The sequence below is a fragment of the Macrobrachium rosenbergii genome, chromosome 9 (genome assembly GCF_040412425.1).
Source record: "Macrobrachium rosenbergii isolate ZJJX-2024 chromosome 9, ASM4041242v1, whole genome shotgun sequence".
Classification (NCBI taxonomy): Eukaryota; Metazoa; Arthropoda; class Malacostraca; order Decapoda; family Palaemonidae; genus Macrobrachium; species Macrobrachium rosenbergii.
The window spans coordinates 34,892,070-34,908,625 of NC_089749.1; the positions used below are offsets into that span (position 1 = coordinate 34,892,070).

The 16,556-nt window shown below is 34.3% G+C and overlaps 1 protein-coding gene across 5 annotated transcripts in view; it reads left to right on the forward strand.

The window, feature by feature from the left end:
• The window catches only part of LOC136841688 (uncharacterized), a 595,588-nt gene that overhangs the window by 114,811 nt on the left and 464,221 nt on the right, over positions 1-16,556 (forward strand). Inside the window, exon 1 of one of the 5 annotated variants that reach the window (XM_067108888.1) lies at positions 5,540-5,993. The exons of 3 other annotated variants lie outside the window; for them this stretch is intronic. In XM_067108888.1, the coding sequence (XP_066964989.1) occupies positions 5,989-5,993 (5 nt within the window). In that variant the 5' untranslated portion in view covers positions 5,540-5,988. Of the gene's footprint in view, positions 1-5,539; positions 5,994-16,556 lie in introns of those variants that run through there. One more of the 5 variants, XM_067108887.1, reaches the window with a different exon arrangement.

Consider the following 16,556-nt stretch of genomic DNA (forward strand, 5'->3'; position numbering starts at 1 on the left):
TACAAAGAATACTTTTGGATTTCCTCTGGATATGTTACATATTCCGATTTAGTTCCACAATCCTGGCAAGTTTTAGAATCTTCTAAGCGTAAGCTTAGGTTGTATGAGAGGCTCTTTACTGTATGACACTCCGATTTTCTATATTGATTTTACCATTCACGATGTTTTCATCATGATTTTTTTTCTTTTACTGAAGACGGTCAGCTTCGCAGCGATGACCCTGTCATAAAATTTCAGTTTTCTGTCCCTGGTTAATATGAAGAAGAGCTTGGGAGGACCAGTAAACCTCGAACATAGTGAACCAGTAAGATAAAAAAGCAACTGAAATTAATGTTCTCTTTCTGCCACGGAAACATACCTTCACGCCGAGTTTGCCAGTCGTGTAACGACGCAGCAAAGAGTTCTATAGAAAAGGTGTTTTCCGATAACGATCAGCAACAAGTTCACTGTTGAATGTGCAACTGATTTTGGATATCAAGAATAATGAGCAAGTACTCTTAATGGACTGAGTGGAATGTTATATCTGTCTGTCATTACGGAATAAATGATGCAGAGTTGATTATCGGTTCTTCTTTTTATTTTACAACCAGAGGCCAAGCTAGAAAACGCAGACAACAGATACACTGCTTCGGCATTTTGTAATAGATAAATGAGTGTAAACTTGTTTGTCTTTAGCAAATGATCGATAAACAGTGATGGAATTTGAAAACAAGCTAGAAGGATTTGTTTAATTTTTCTGAAACTCCGTGTGGGAACAACTTCTTCAAGAATTGTTATATGCTAGGTATTACGCGATATCTGCATTCTTCATCATGATTTGCCTTAAATGTTAATTTATTCGTAGGTGAGGTAAGCATTCTTTGGAAATGTATTTAACTGAAGGTACATAGTAACGATATTAATAGCGCTCCTGATATTTGTATACCTACTGTACTTAGTCATAAATCGTTTTCTTTCCGTTTCATGTGATGTCACATCTTATGCCGCTTCCTTCGTTGACTGCCTGAGTAGGTGTATCCCTGATGATACGCTGTCTTTTGGATTTAGGGGTTTCATCTGCACAATCTTGAGTAAATTTCTTGTTTTTGCCCGTGACATGGTTTGATAAATGTCATTTTTTCAACGGCGGATATTTACTAGTTAGCTATTTGGGTTTCACTGCATATGGAAATTTATATTTTCATCCACTTTGCAGTCTACGTACCCACGAAACCTCATTACATTTTTACATCTATATTCGCTTTCGTCTGTTTTCAAATAAAGTGCTAAACTGCCGATGACCAGAACGTTGTTAGTTAACGGCACAAGCACTTTTTTGCTTGTCCAGCGAAGCTTTGCAGATTGATTGTGTGGGTCAGGATAGATTCACCAAGATACGCGACCGGGGTTGAGAAACCATATATACAAATATACATGATTCTCGTAATTCATTACCATGAATTGAGTATGAATAAATCTGGTTATTTCATTATAAAAAGGAAGTGTCAAAGACATAATACAGACAATGTCTACTGCTGAAATTCAATTGTTCTAACTTAAGCCTGCTTATATACATAATTAATTTGCTATGGCTAGCGTTAATGAAATTTTCCAATACATAGATTCATTTTGAACATTTGTTTTGTTTTACGGTAGAAATGAACACCGTGTTCCGTGGGAACATGCAAATAGATTATTAATGTTGTTTCTATCTTCATCACTGACATTGATAACTGTGTCTTCTTTTTAAATTGCAAGGCTTCATTGTGAAACATTAACAGAATTAATTAAAATGTAAAGCTTCATTGTGAAACGTTAACAGAATTAATTAAATTGTAAAGCTTCATTGTGAAACGTTAACAGTATTAATTAAATTGTAAAACTTCATTGTGAAACGTTAACAGAATCAGTTGAATTGTAAAGCTTCATTGTGAAACGTTAACAGAGTTAATTAAATTGTAAAGCTTCATTGTGAAACGTTAGCAGAATTAATTAAATTGTAAAGCTTCATTGTGAAACGGTAACAGTATTAATTAGATTGTAAAACTTCATTGTGAAACGTTAACAGAATCAATTGAATTGTAAAGCTTCATTGTGAAACGGTAACAGAATCAATTAAATTTCAAGGCTTTATGGTGAAACGTTAACAATTAATTAGACTGCAATGCTTTATTGTGAAACGTCAGTTTATTTTGTTAGGCTTACAAGCCATAATGAATGTAAACAGGCCCGTAAACATAAGCTTCGAGCAAGAACAAGAGCGATTAGGTCTGCTGGTACGCTTCAGATTTGCCTTCTGTGTTAATAGTAATATGAGAACAGATTTTGATTGTAAACGAAGCACTTCTAACTATATTCATAATATTTTATTCACTGATTCTTTGCCTTCCGTCCCCATAGTCCAGCAATACATATTTTTTAAACGAAAAATATTGAGCAAATGTAGGAATTATTTTCGTCATTCGTAGTAAAATCAAGAATATAGACAGAAAAAAATTTTTCCCGTCACTAAAATACAAATAAAAGTCTAGCCAAGAGTACAATTAGTTGTGAGGTATTTCCAACGTTGACTGCCATCACAGTGTTTTTAATCGCTAGATCTGGAGTTTTTTTCTGTTCTGGAAAAACCTGGTGGGATTCAGGAACAAAATCACCCTCAATCGGTTATCAAAACGGAAAGTTAAAAGCTAGCAGTTTTTACTGCTTAGTAAGGGAAATGGAACAGATGGGAATACTGGTTACCCGACTATTTCTTGTGTTGCCAACGCAGGCTAGGTTTTCGAGAGCAAAGGAAATACGAAAGAGAGCCCCATAATTTTAAGACTGTGTTCAAGGCCTAGAAAACAATTTCGCATCAGGGCTTTGAAAAACAATGGGTGGAAAAAACCGTTCTAATAGACGATTAAGCACCTTAGCAGATACAATTTCACTTCAACCTGGACAAGTGCCCAGTTCCATTTTAAACGAATCACTACATTATTTCTTTAGTTTCAGCTGTTTAGGTCACCAATATCTTGTTTCAGAAACTTGACCAATATTTAGTTTAAAATGACATGGCCAATATCTATAGCTGACTTGATAATTCTGAAATTATGCCGGGAATAAAAAGAGTTTACCGAGCCCATTCACTTAAACGAATAGGTTAAATTGAGGTGGGTTCAATGAGAGGAGAGCATTGGGTGCTTTATTTCATTATTTTTCATGTTGTCATTCAATAGCAATGTATGAATATTGGCGTCATGAATGGATATCTTCAATACGGAAGCATTCACAAGTTTTGTCAAAAGGATCGCTTCCTATATTCTTCTACGCTAAGTAAATAATAATTATTATTTTTTCAGGCGATATATCATCCAAGAACAGTAGTCTCCATAAGTTCCTTTGCTTTGAAACTGTAATAACCCAGGTGCCTGAACAACTCTTTAACATTTTATTGTCTTAATAGCTACGGCACAGATCAGACCCAGTCATTTATTTGTTGCTATTCATGCCCATGTTGTAGAAAAGCGCTCGCTCTCCAGAGGATTGTTATAGAATATCTTTTTAGTGTACTTGAAAAGTAAATCGAATTTGATAATAACCTTAATAATCCCTTAGTTAATGATTTTAAGAATAAATATAGCGGTGTCTTAAACACGCATATATATATTCTTTTAAAACTCCTGAACCAATCCATCTCGAGGTCAAATAAATTAACTTTATCACATACACAGTTGTTCTGTGTATTAGTAGAATTACCAAAAGGACCTCATTCAAACTGGATGGTATCCACATTATCAAGTATCCATACGGATACTTGATAATGTGAACTGTTTGTCCAAGAAAGCTTGTAACTTTTTCTGAATCTATCACAAAGGTCATGGAAAACATGGAAAACAGATTAGATCGACCATATTTATTTGGACCCTATTTTAAAGATGACGACTACTCCTTACCCTCTGGTCTTAGCCGGAACATGAACTCTATATGCCATAATTACCGGTCATTTCGAAACTCATTCCATAAATAGTTCTCCTGTGTATTAAACTATTATACTGGTGTAGGGGTGTGTAGATACTACTCGAAATAAATCGCTTTTTGTCTTGTTTTAAAGTGTATTTCCTTCATATAATATATATATAAAATGTATGTATACACATATATATATATATATATATATATATATATATATATATATATATATACAGTATATAGATATTATGTATATACAATATATATATATATATGTATATGTATATTGTGTGTGTGTATCATATATAATGTATACATATACATATATTTATATATATATATATATATATATATATATATATATATATATATATATATATATAAAGCCACAGATACCCCCTTAATTTCGAATTCAATATACAGTACCTGGAGAATACCGAATGACCGAGTGGTTCCAGTGCCAGGTCATCAGATTAAACTTTCATATATTGACCAATCAACAACTTACACCCAGAAGGAGTTATTTATAAATTCATCTGCCTGGCCGGGATCCGATGCTGTTCACAAAACTATTATAATTAGCCAAGTGTTACAAGCCAAGCAATCAGCTGTCATGGTAGAGATGCTTTGATTTCGATTCTAATTACCAACCTAAATTCAAAAAGAATCTGTACAGCATATATATAGTCGACATGATCTTATATCTCTCCCGATAGCTGAGTGGATAAGTCCCGTTCTCCCCCCAGTATCAAGCCCAAAAGGCATAGATTCGAATCTTGGGCGGGACAGATGCATTAATCGTATACTATTCCTTTCGGGTGTAAGTTATTTTAAAGGTACATTGAATTCGAAACTAAGAGGGTATTCGTTGCTTAATATTTGTGAGTATAAAAAATGTGACCTGCGAATGTGACAAAACTATCGTTCATATATATATAGCCTACATACATACATATATATATATATATATATATATATATATATATATATATATATACATATATACATATATATATATATATATATATATATATATATATATATATATATATATATATATATATATATATATATATATATATATATACAGTATATGTTTGGGTGTGTGTGTGAGTGCGTAGCAGCATGTTTTGTATATGATTGTAACAGAAGGAATGAAAGAAAAACTGCGTACTTCAGGGCACCACTACTACCTTGCAGTTCATAAGCATTAGTCAGTCCTTCAGAAATAGCCTCGGGGTTGGGGTCGGTTTGAAGGAACTTTGGGAATCTTTTATTCACCGACTGCCTGGTCCGAATCTGTATGCAGGATGCGTCCTCTTGAATATTTGGGATCCTACTTCTTCGTTGTGCAGGATTTTCAAATAAGCCATTTCAAAAGTTTAAAAGTTTTCATTGGCCTTGCTTCGCTTCACGAGGTCTACCATATCTTATTTCTTTTTCTAAGATGGAACAGTTTTGTCCTTTCCTTTTCTTCCGTTTCTTCGCTCCTTGTTTCAGCGTCGGTTATAGCAGCTGGCCTGGGGAACTCTTGCTCAGGCCACCAGGCACTACGTCAAACTCCCAACAGGTGAGCTTCGCCTTCGTGTGTGTGTGTCAGGCTCATCTCAGTATACAACAAGGCGTCGGAGAGGTAACGCGCTTGAGTTCGCCTCTCCGTCGCATCCTCTTCCCACCCACTTCTAGGAGGCCCTTGATCCTGTCTGTCTACTGCAGATGAGTTCCGATACAAGTGCTGTGGTTTGATGCTTGAGGAAATTGAGAATAGAAAATAAAGGAAGATGTTTGACTGGGAAATGCCCATCTCTTAAAGATGAATGGAGTTTTAAGATGAAATGACCAGTCAACATTCTTTCTGTATCAATAAAAGTGGCAGCAGCTCTGGAATAAATATTTGGTGTGATATTTAGTATTACCATGAAGCTTTTGTACAATTAGAAGCATATGTGTGGAATTGCATATTAAACACAAGCAAACAGTGCCAACAGGATAATTATTAAAACTAGCTGCCTCGACATATTTACTTCAGACAATAAAAGTTTTTTAACAAAGGAAATAATGAGGTAAGTGTAATTATTTTTCCTTTATTAATTTTGCAGTTTCTTTAGATGTAACTACAGACTTGTTTTTAAGAATGGAAACCCTCCCCGTCTTCAGATTTGAATCGTTCTCGTGAGGAGTTTTGGTGATTTCAACGCACCCAAAAGTGTTATCTCAAGTCTCATTGTTTTGATCTTTTGTTTAATCTCAGTATTTTTTTTTTTACTGTATGTAAGCTGTCTTCAAGACTACATTTTGATGAATATTCATACAAAACAAGCGATATTGTTTTCCTTTTACGTAATCGGTGAAATTTTCTGAATATAGAAATATGAAATGATATGGTGCACAACATCGAAGAGCTGCTCCTAGACATAGCCACAGAGTAGTTTTAGAAATTATATATATTGTGGTGACATTGTCCGACATTTGGGTAAACGAGTTGCTTCAGTGTGAGGCACTGAAGGAACTCGTTTACGGTCAGAGTAAAGCCTTTGTTGTTATGCATCTTGCGGCATGTACCTCGGGGCACGCACAACCCCTCATGACCAACCCACCTTGCCCACTTGCTACCCACCACCCATTAGAGTTGATCTCAATCTAAATGGATCTTGGCAAATTCCAATGGTCTGTGAGTCAGTAGCTTGTCTGGATAAATTATATTTTATCTGTATTACACTTAACAGATAAAAAGTCATTGAAATTTTCACAAGAGTTGTTTTCTTGTGTACATTATTCAAAATTAACCGGCACAGTATTCAGATATTTTTGTTATAGTTATTGTTTAAAGAACATCTGCCTTTGGCGTGTTACTGGAAGGTTAATAAACCACGTGATGTTCATATCACAAGTCACCCTTGCCATACATGTATTAAGATGTTATATTTATTATATTTAGTATGATTAGTCATTTAATTTTTGTTTCCACAGAACGGTTCATCCTTTATTAAGCTGCCGCTTACACTTGCGTTAAGCTTCCTTTCAACAAAGAGGCAAATCCGTATGTTCTTAGATATGGATTTTGTCTTTATATTTCATTAGAATTCAAGATCTGTATCAAACATCTAGATAAGGATTTATTAACAGAGATGAAAGTGATTGGAAATTCAGGTTGCTGAATATCTTGAGTTTTGTAATGTATATAAATTTTAGATGCATTTCATTTATGAATGGGTGAATTTCCTTCAAGTAGATCTTTTACTTCTTTGCACGTGTGACAGTATGTAGCTGTGTATCTGCATATGTACAGTATTTACAGGCATACTAATACTACACTTGTTCATATACTGACCAGCATAAAAAGTTAAACTGCGTAATTGGACGAAGTAGGCGAAAAATAACATTTACTAATAAGGAAGTTATAGCTTCTCTCTCTCTCTCTCTCTCTCTCTCTCTCTCTCTCTCTCTCTCTCTCTCTCTCTCTCTGACAGTAAAGAAATGAACGACTGTTACCTCTAACAAAAGACAAATCCAAGACGTTGATACGACAGTGCCTTTATGAATAGTGAGAATTATGAAGTTGAAAGGAAGCTCCTCTTCCTTTCAGACTAATGGCGTTACATCCGGCAGTGTTATTTTGTAATGCCATTGTTCATGAATAGTGGTAATGTAAACCCAGTGGGGCTCCACGGTGTATTGTCCCAAATGGTGACAATGCAGTATGAGTGTAGGTGCTATAGCACACATACACTCGCAGGAGAGAGAGAGAGAGAGAGAGAGAGAGAGAGAGAGAGAGAGAGAGAGAGAGAGAGAGAGAGGTAATCCACCTTCAGCTCATTTTGCATTGTAGAAATTTATGTTGTGACCTCTTTCTTTTTTTTATTCAAAATTAAATTTAACCCATACCAAAAACTTTTTAACATTCGTTGCTATTAAGATTTATCTTTTATCGTACAGTCGGAATTTAAAACTTTTTTCGTTTTCAACGACAGCCTTTAGTCTTCCTTTTAATTTGGTTCCATTTTATAAATGGGCTCCTCCGAGGGTCATTGTCCTCGGTCCCTTTAACGAAGTAAGCTAAGCTTTATAAAGTAATTTAAAATCACGCTGCGAGACTGCGCAGTAATTGAATTTCCTCTCAGCAGACTTAATAGTGCACACCTGTCGTGGGTTCATCATTACCTGGAGGATTCCACGATAGGAACTGCAGTACTGCCTTCTCACAAAGCGAGTATATATATATATATATATATATATATATATATATATATATATATATATATATATATATATATATATATATATACATACACACATATATATACTGTACGTACTATACCTATAGATATATACATATATGTATATGTATTTATGTATGTATACATGGGTATATACACGTTTTATACAAATGTGCAGCAGATGCTTACACACGCGTAGACGAGCTGATGAGCACGCTCCATTAAAAATCCATTGTAACTGTTGACCTAAAGAGAGAATTGGATACCTGGTCGGACGACTGTTGCGTTAGCACTAATAATTAAAAGGGGCATCACAAAGGACTTGCTGAGAGCCGGAAGGCTAACACTCACCCTGGAGGTGATATATATATATATATATATATATATATATATATATATATATATATATATATATATATATATATATATATATGTATATACATGTATATACATGTATATATATATATATATATATATATATATATATATATATTATATATATATATATATATATATATATATATATATATATATATATATATATATATATATATACAGCCTACATATATATGTATATATATTTATAGATATAAACATGAATTCACTAGTAAAAGAATGTTCTTAAAATAAAAAACATAAAGTGTAGACTTATATGAGCTCTGGAGCACCAGGTGCCGAGTTCTTTCGTGTAATTCTGAAAACATTGATATTAGGACTTTTATCCTACTGCTTTGTTTTAAAGAGTATAGTTATGTGAAATTTAAAAATTTTTTAGCCTGCTTTTCTTCAACAGTGCTTTTTTTTTTTATTATTGAATGTTCTTCCTCTTCCTATTAAAGCCATCTATAAATGTTTTCTTGTGACAGCGACTTCCTCTAGGGTGTGATGCATTGCGCACCTCAAAAGTCAAAACATGATTGGATCAATCAGCAACAGGAATTTTTTCTGGCTCCATCGTGCGTTTTCAGTTCCGCTGTCAAGTTTTTCATTTCTGTCTTGATTTTTTTACTATAATTTTACAAGGATTTGTATGAATTCAAAATCCACAGGGATAAGGATGTTTGGTATATATTCGAAAATACAATAAAAAAGCAATAATGATGATGTTGACGATGATTATCATTACTAACGAAAGATTAAGGGAGCTTTTATGTGGATAAGGAATGGATGCTGGAGTATAGAAATAGAGAGAGAGAGAGAGAGAGAGAGAGAGAGAGAGAGAGAGAGAGAGAGAGAGAGAGATTACCAAAGTGCTGGAATGAGTAGTGAGTTTAATAAATTACCTCAGAATTGGCCAACATGCCGAAGGTTAGATCAGAATTTTAAGCCTCCAGGTTAAAATGAAAAAAGCAGTTTACAGTCACAAGAATATTACAGTACCTTATGACATAAGACATACCAGCAGACGCTGAACTATCGTCGCATGCAAGAGAAAATGATTCTAAGAATTATTAGATTACCAAGTCTATCATTAACTATTGCCCAGCGCTAACTGTAATTAAGGGTAAGACCGATGTATCGAGTCGTACTTGCTTTTACAAAAATTGATGATAATTCATATGGGTTTTATATTATATATATATATATATACAGTATATATATATATATATATATATATATATATATATATATATATATATATATATATTATATCGTATGTATGTATGTATGTTTATATATTTAGATTATATCTGTATCCATATGTATGTGTGTATATATATATATATATTATACATACACACACACATATATATATATATATATATATATATATATATATATATATATATATATATATATATATATATATATATAAATAATGTTATGATTAAGGGTCAATAAGTATGTGTGTATGGAAACTCCTATGCTTGCAAGTCAATATTTTCATGAAATGGTAAACGTAACTGCATCTTCGACGGGGAATACATTTCCGTTTTCATTTCTATGCATAATTCTAAGCTTAGAGAATTCATTTGTAGTTGATGTAATAAATTACGTTTTCAATTATGTTTCCTTTTTTTGCTGCCGTTGGTGTTTTATGTAGTACAGTTGTACACGGAAGCTCTCTCTCTCTCTCTCTCTCTCTCTCTCTCTCTCTCTCTCTCTCTCTCTCTCTCTCTCTCTCTCTCTCTCTCTCTAAGTGCATGCCAGATTTTGCACCGGGAACTCAGGTAAAAAAAAAAAACTCATTACAGTATGAATAAGACATTCATTTAGTTTATATCTTCGGTAGTATTCTATTTTTAAACCATTGTTAAAGTGGGGAGAAGCTCGAAGGAAAAGAGACACAAAAAGAAAAAATACATGGCTTCAATAATAAAGCGAAAAGATGGAATTACAATGATTTGAGAGAGAAATAGAGAGCATTATTTGCTACAATTGCGTTCATCAGTTTTTCTCACGCGCCTGCGTGCCGTTTTATAGGACGTTATGTAAGCGGGCCTCTAACAAAAGAGACTTCGGACTTTGAAATGACTCGTTACTTGTCACTGCTTTAGGACACTGGGAAGGAGGTTTGTAGAAGTTCTTTCCACAATTATCAGGTCGCTTTTGTCCTCTTAGTTTAACCTTTGATTTGTGCATACGCACACATGTCTTGTTTGATTGGCCCCTTGATCTTACTCGGACCAGATGCTACATAAGTTGGTGCGTTTGATGGATATCTGTGTTTCATTCACTACTAATTCAAGTTAGAGAGTAAAATTTAGCGCTAATCCCATTTCTCTTGTCCTCGTTTGAGTGCGCCACTTTTTAATCAACCAAGTGCCAAAGATTATTCTTTTCCAAAAAAATTTTTTCAGCATTATTATTGCGTCACGAGACTGCATGTAGGATCCCAGTAATTTGTTTGAGGGTTTAGCGTATTTGCAAGAAGCAATAGGACATTTGGATAAATGATTACAAGCAAAGCAATTTTCATTATGGAGTAATAATTGACTTTCGAAATAGTGTATTGTATATCTTACAAGTCTGTCTATTTAGCCGCCTCTCTCTCTCTCTCTCTCTCTCTCTCTCTCTCTCTCTCTCTCTCTCTCTCTCTCTCTCTCTCTCTCTCTCTCGTTATTTAGATTTTGTTAACATAGTGATTACATATTTTCATTAAAAAAATTCCACCAAAGGTTGGTTTTAGGTGAAAAATCAGGCTGCGACCCATTGATACTTCGTTTTGCTTTTTCTAGTACATGCACGCTCAGAATATTTCATCACAGGAAACCTGTGTTAGTTTCTCACAGAGAATCTAAAATATATAAAATACATAAATACATAAAATCTGATGAAGGAAAATAATGTGGTCTGCTGGTGTCTGCGAACATACAAGTGTTTGTTGCTTTTCAGTAAGTGTGCCTTGTTGTAGTGCGACATGACCTTTTACTCTGACTTCCCCCTCCTTGTTTAGTTCGCATCTGTTGCTTGTCTGTAACAATTCTACCTGCTGGTTAGTTATACTTGACTCAGCTTATGTGCTTATACAACTTGGCATTAAAACCTAACCTGTCTTTTCCAATCAAATACCGTCAGGGAGTGGCCTTTGCCTTATATAGCCCACTACCATTTAGATCTGTGCCGGTTTTTTTGTATTTTTCCTCTCATATATTTCGCATGTCATTTATTAAATACAGATTTTATAAGACTTTTTTATGGGAATTTTTTAGTTTTCTCCGATTTTTTTGCTTTTAATTACTTTACAAAAAACGCACTTCTGCTTTGATATTAGTTTCTCCCGTCAGGGAAGTAGAGTTGGTCGTTTTTGATCCGTATCAATTGGGTTTCTTTTCTAGATGTCTAGTATACATACACACACACACACACACACACACACACACACACACATATATATATATATATATATATATATATATATATATATATATATATATATATTCCCCCTTTTGAGGTCAGATGTTATGGGTGCAACATTCATGACTCTCTCTCTCTCTCTCTCTCTCTCTCTCTCTCTCTCTCTCTCTCTCTCTCTCTCTCTCTCTCTCTCTCTCTCTCTCTTGAATTAGATATTCCATATCAAGAGTAGTATTGACATTTTTATTTTCATATTATATACTTTATATTATATATGTCACACATAACACATGCATATATATATATATATATATATATATATATATATATATATATATATATATATATATATATGTGTGTGTGTGTGTGTGTGTGTGTATACACCCACTCATGTTTTCATAAAAGACATCACAGAAGAGAGAATTCTGACGCACTAATGCTTTCTGTCTTAGAGAAGCCAGTATTAAATCTGTAATATTTTCAGTTAGATATTTCACAAAAGTACCATTTTCCTTTTCGCATTTCATAATTGATCAGTTGATCACTTTCACTGTTTACGAAATAAAATAGAGGATTTGGTGTAAATTGTAAGTTACTATACTATAATTTATTCTTAGTTACTAGTCTTATATCAATTTCTGTAATTGTTTTCATTATACTTTAGAAATTTGAACAGGAAGACATATTTGAAAAACGGTACTATTTAATCTTTTGATTTTATGCAGTTGAGGATTAATTTATCTGAGAAATCGTATTTGATAAATACTTCAGTAAATAGCATAACTGCTGTTTCAGCCATGTCATAATTTATATATGTCGAAAATTGAATCCGTCCTCACCGGAAATGTCTTGTATCATAAAAACACATGTAATGAATTCATATATTTTTTAAAATGCTTGACATATTTTCTTGTCATTAGAAGACGTTTTATGTGTGACAAAAAAGAACAGGAACGACAATAACCCTCGATAACTTTGCACTGTTTTTACTGTCGTGCAGTTATGTGAATTTAACATCTGACTTGGAGAGAATTTTTTATGTCTGACAAAGAAGACGATGAATGGTGTGATTTTCATTTTCTTCTTATCTTGCAATTGTTTCAGGTAGAAACTGTACCCATCAGGATGACGAGATAGGTGCCTCCAAATGGTCTTTCAATGCGCCAGTGACTCAGGCATATGGAGGAGGAGGTCCTTTTGGAGGTTTCTCTTGTCACTCTTTCGCCCATTTTCTCTTCACTTCCATTTTCATGTGCCCTCCTTAGAACCCTACCTCTTATTATCTTGGATTATTTTTTACATCCATAAGTTTAACCGCACCTGTTTCTCTTCTTATTTCTAATAAAAAGGGAATTTTTTTTTTCATTTTAGCTCCGGTGGTAAGAGAGTGAGTTCTGGAATAAATCTTGAAACAGGCTTTGGTTGCGTGAGAGAGAGAGAGAGAGAGAGAGAGAGAGAGAGAGAGAGAGAGAGAGAGAGAGAGAGAGAGAGAGATACTCATATAGATAATGAATAGTTGGGTTTAGACATATAGCTGCCCACGATATTTATATCCGTTCATTCAGGATGTTTCTTGTTTACTTTCCTTATTTATGCCCTTGTTACTCTGGTAATGACCATTGCGTTAATGGTGTGAAAAACAGTGGTACTTACTGTCACTAGACAGATGGTGTAACAGTCAATTTCATTTTTCATTTCTCTTTGATGGATTTCTTTTGACTTTACGAGGGGGTTTGATTAATGGTAGACTTCACTGGTCTTATCCTGAGGTAATTTTTCCTCTTTGGATCTCTTGAGAAGTTTTAGTGAAAAATTTTTCCTTAAAGACCATTAAGATTAGTAATGATATGCGACAAACAGCTTGGAATAAGAGTTGCATTTGCTGTTATTAAACTTGTTAGAATATAATTTAAAAATGCTCTTGTTAACATTTCCAGATGTCAGAGGTTAATGCGTAAAAGTAATGAAATAGAATAATAGAAAACTACTTGATAAGTTGTATTTCTGTATATGGGCAAGTTCTGATTAAAAAACATAAATGAAAATGTTTGGTTCTAGTAAATCTAAATATCGATGGATTCTGTTAAAAAAATGTGAAAATTGATTGTTTTAGCAATTATTTTGAATGTCGATGTTTTCTTAAAAAAAAAAAAAAAAAAAAAAAAAAATATATATATATATATATATATATATATATATATATATATATATAGAAATGAAAAAATGACGGAAAATTTGAAAAAATGAGGTGGGGTCCCTGATTGTTCCGACATAGAGGTGGAGGTTGGGTTTATGGTTCTGTAGCCAGGAGGAGGAGGGGAGGGGGGGGGAGGAGGATAAGTAGGTTCGTGTCACTAAAGACGGTGATATGTTCGATCACTATCGCTAGTGCAAAGATGGTAACACTCGTAATTTGGGTTGCGGACATACGCCTTGCACGTAAAAGGATCCAAAAGAATAAAGGAATAATGGTAAAAACAATGTACAGGATAATGGGAAGTATGCTTTTTATATTCTGGAGATGTATTATTGTGACATTATTTTTCGCTATTTCTGATGTTTTGAAGGATTTTTTATTTTTATTTTTGCTAGTGTCATAGTTGCTGATTTTGCTTTTGTGATAACTTGTGTAAAGGGGTTTTCTATCCATTATTATCGTTACTATTTTTTACTGTTATTTTTATAGTACTTGTCATTTTTATTATTTCAGTTATTTTTGTAACGTATTGTAAATTTCCATAATGCCTCGGACATGTTATGCCCATCTTCTGATTCTAGAGGTAGTTGAAGGACCGTCTTTCCTCTAGAAACTGAAATTGAACACCTGTCCGAAACGTTGACAAGAGAAGAATACGTAGATAAAACAGGAAAAATGTTGATGATTTTTTTTTTGTCGCTGTTATTATGGTCATCGTCATTATTGTTGTTGTAGGTCACTCCAACTTACGGCGAAGAGAAAGTCAAACTCGGCCCAATTGTTTTTTCTCACGAACAGTACATAAAATGCTCAGACATATCACTCGTCACTGCGTGATGGAGTGTGACAGGCATACGCGCACAGACATCTCTAATAACCTCATGAATCAAATAACCTATAAATTTGTATAACCCAAGAATTACCCGTATGTTTTGAATTTCATATCTTGGCATTTCGTCAGCTTGATAGTTTATCGCAACGCCGTCACCTTTGTTGTACCTTAGAGGTAGCCAGCCTCATTTGTACGTCGCTGGTATGTTACCTGAACATCCCAGTCCTGTCCGTCAAACTTCCCAGTCATGTGCTACTATGGTCGTAGAGTGGTAACTTGCCATAATGTTTTTGCAGTGTGATTTGGTATGATTTTACACCAGAATCGTTGACGTGTGGATTTGACTTTTTTCCCCACTTAATCAAAGTGTCGCGTTGTATACGTGTCATAAGTGTTATTTGTTCTTACAGTATTTGTTGACGGTCGGTGGTAGTAATCCCTCTGAAATAGCAGCAGGATTTGCACATTGGATGCAGATTTAAGCTGTCTATGTTGGGTGTGTACTTAGATATTTGAGAGTAAACGCGTAGTCTTTATCACTTAAGAACTGTTCATCATTGCAATATAGAAAGGAAAGAGGGAATCTTTTAGAAAATACTGTTGTGTATGAATGTAAAAATGTCTGCCCACAAAATATGAACATTCACTGCAGTAAGATGTTACTTCGAAATTTAGTCTCTGCTTGACCACGAATCTGAGGTAGGTTGTAGTAGGGGGAAATTAACTTTTTCATTGTACCAGTATGTTATTCAGAGTCAGTCCTGTGTTAAACCACGATGGCAGGAGTATATGCATTTTGTCTGTGAAATCATACCATTTAAATAGACCCGAATGGCATATCATTCGATTTAAAGAGGTGGAACATCGATAATTATTTTCCGTCACTTCTTAAATGGGGAGACGCCCTTTCCAAGGCAACGACACTCAACATTTTGTCGAGGGTTTGTTGGAGGTGAGGGAGAACACATCTTGCCCTCTCGTTGATTCCATTTTCTGTTTATTGCGTTTTTACCTGATTCCGTTGTTTTTTGTGGTATTTTCGTTTACCATCTTATTTACTGCAAGTAAATTCAGTGTATGGTTTAATTTCTTCTGTTTTTGCTTGTCTCTCTTTTTATAATTTATCTGTCTCTGTCTAGTTTCTTGTAATTAAAGTATTTTGTTTGCTGCAGTATAGAATTGTGGTCACGTTTTCCTCTCAGGTGGTGCTGGCAAGGAAGTCAGTTACATATAAGTTCTTTTAGTAAAAGACACAAGGTGATTTCTCTAGACATTACTGCCGTGATTACCGGGCTTGATGAATGCTTCCATAATTGTAACGCTGGCTTGCAAATGTTCTCTCTTCTGTCTCTTCACTCGTTCCCGTAATCATCCTCTTCTTACGAGACCGAGCTGTCTCACCTGAAAGGTTGGGCCCCTAAAAACGTCCTTCCCCTTCCCCTTCCCCTTATTTCCCTTTTTGGTTTGGCCCCTAAAAAGTCCTTCCCCTTCCCCTTATTTCCCTTTTTATTTAATCATTTTTTGCGGGCTCTCAGGATTGATCCGTTTAATGACATCAGTTAGTTAGTCACATCAATCTTAA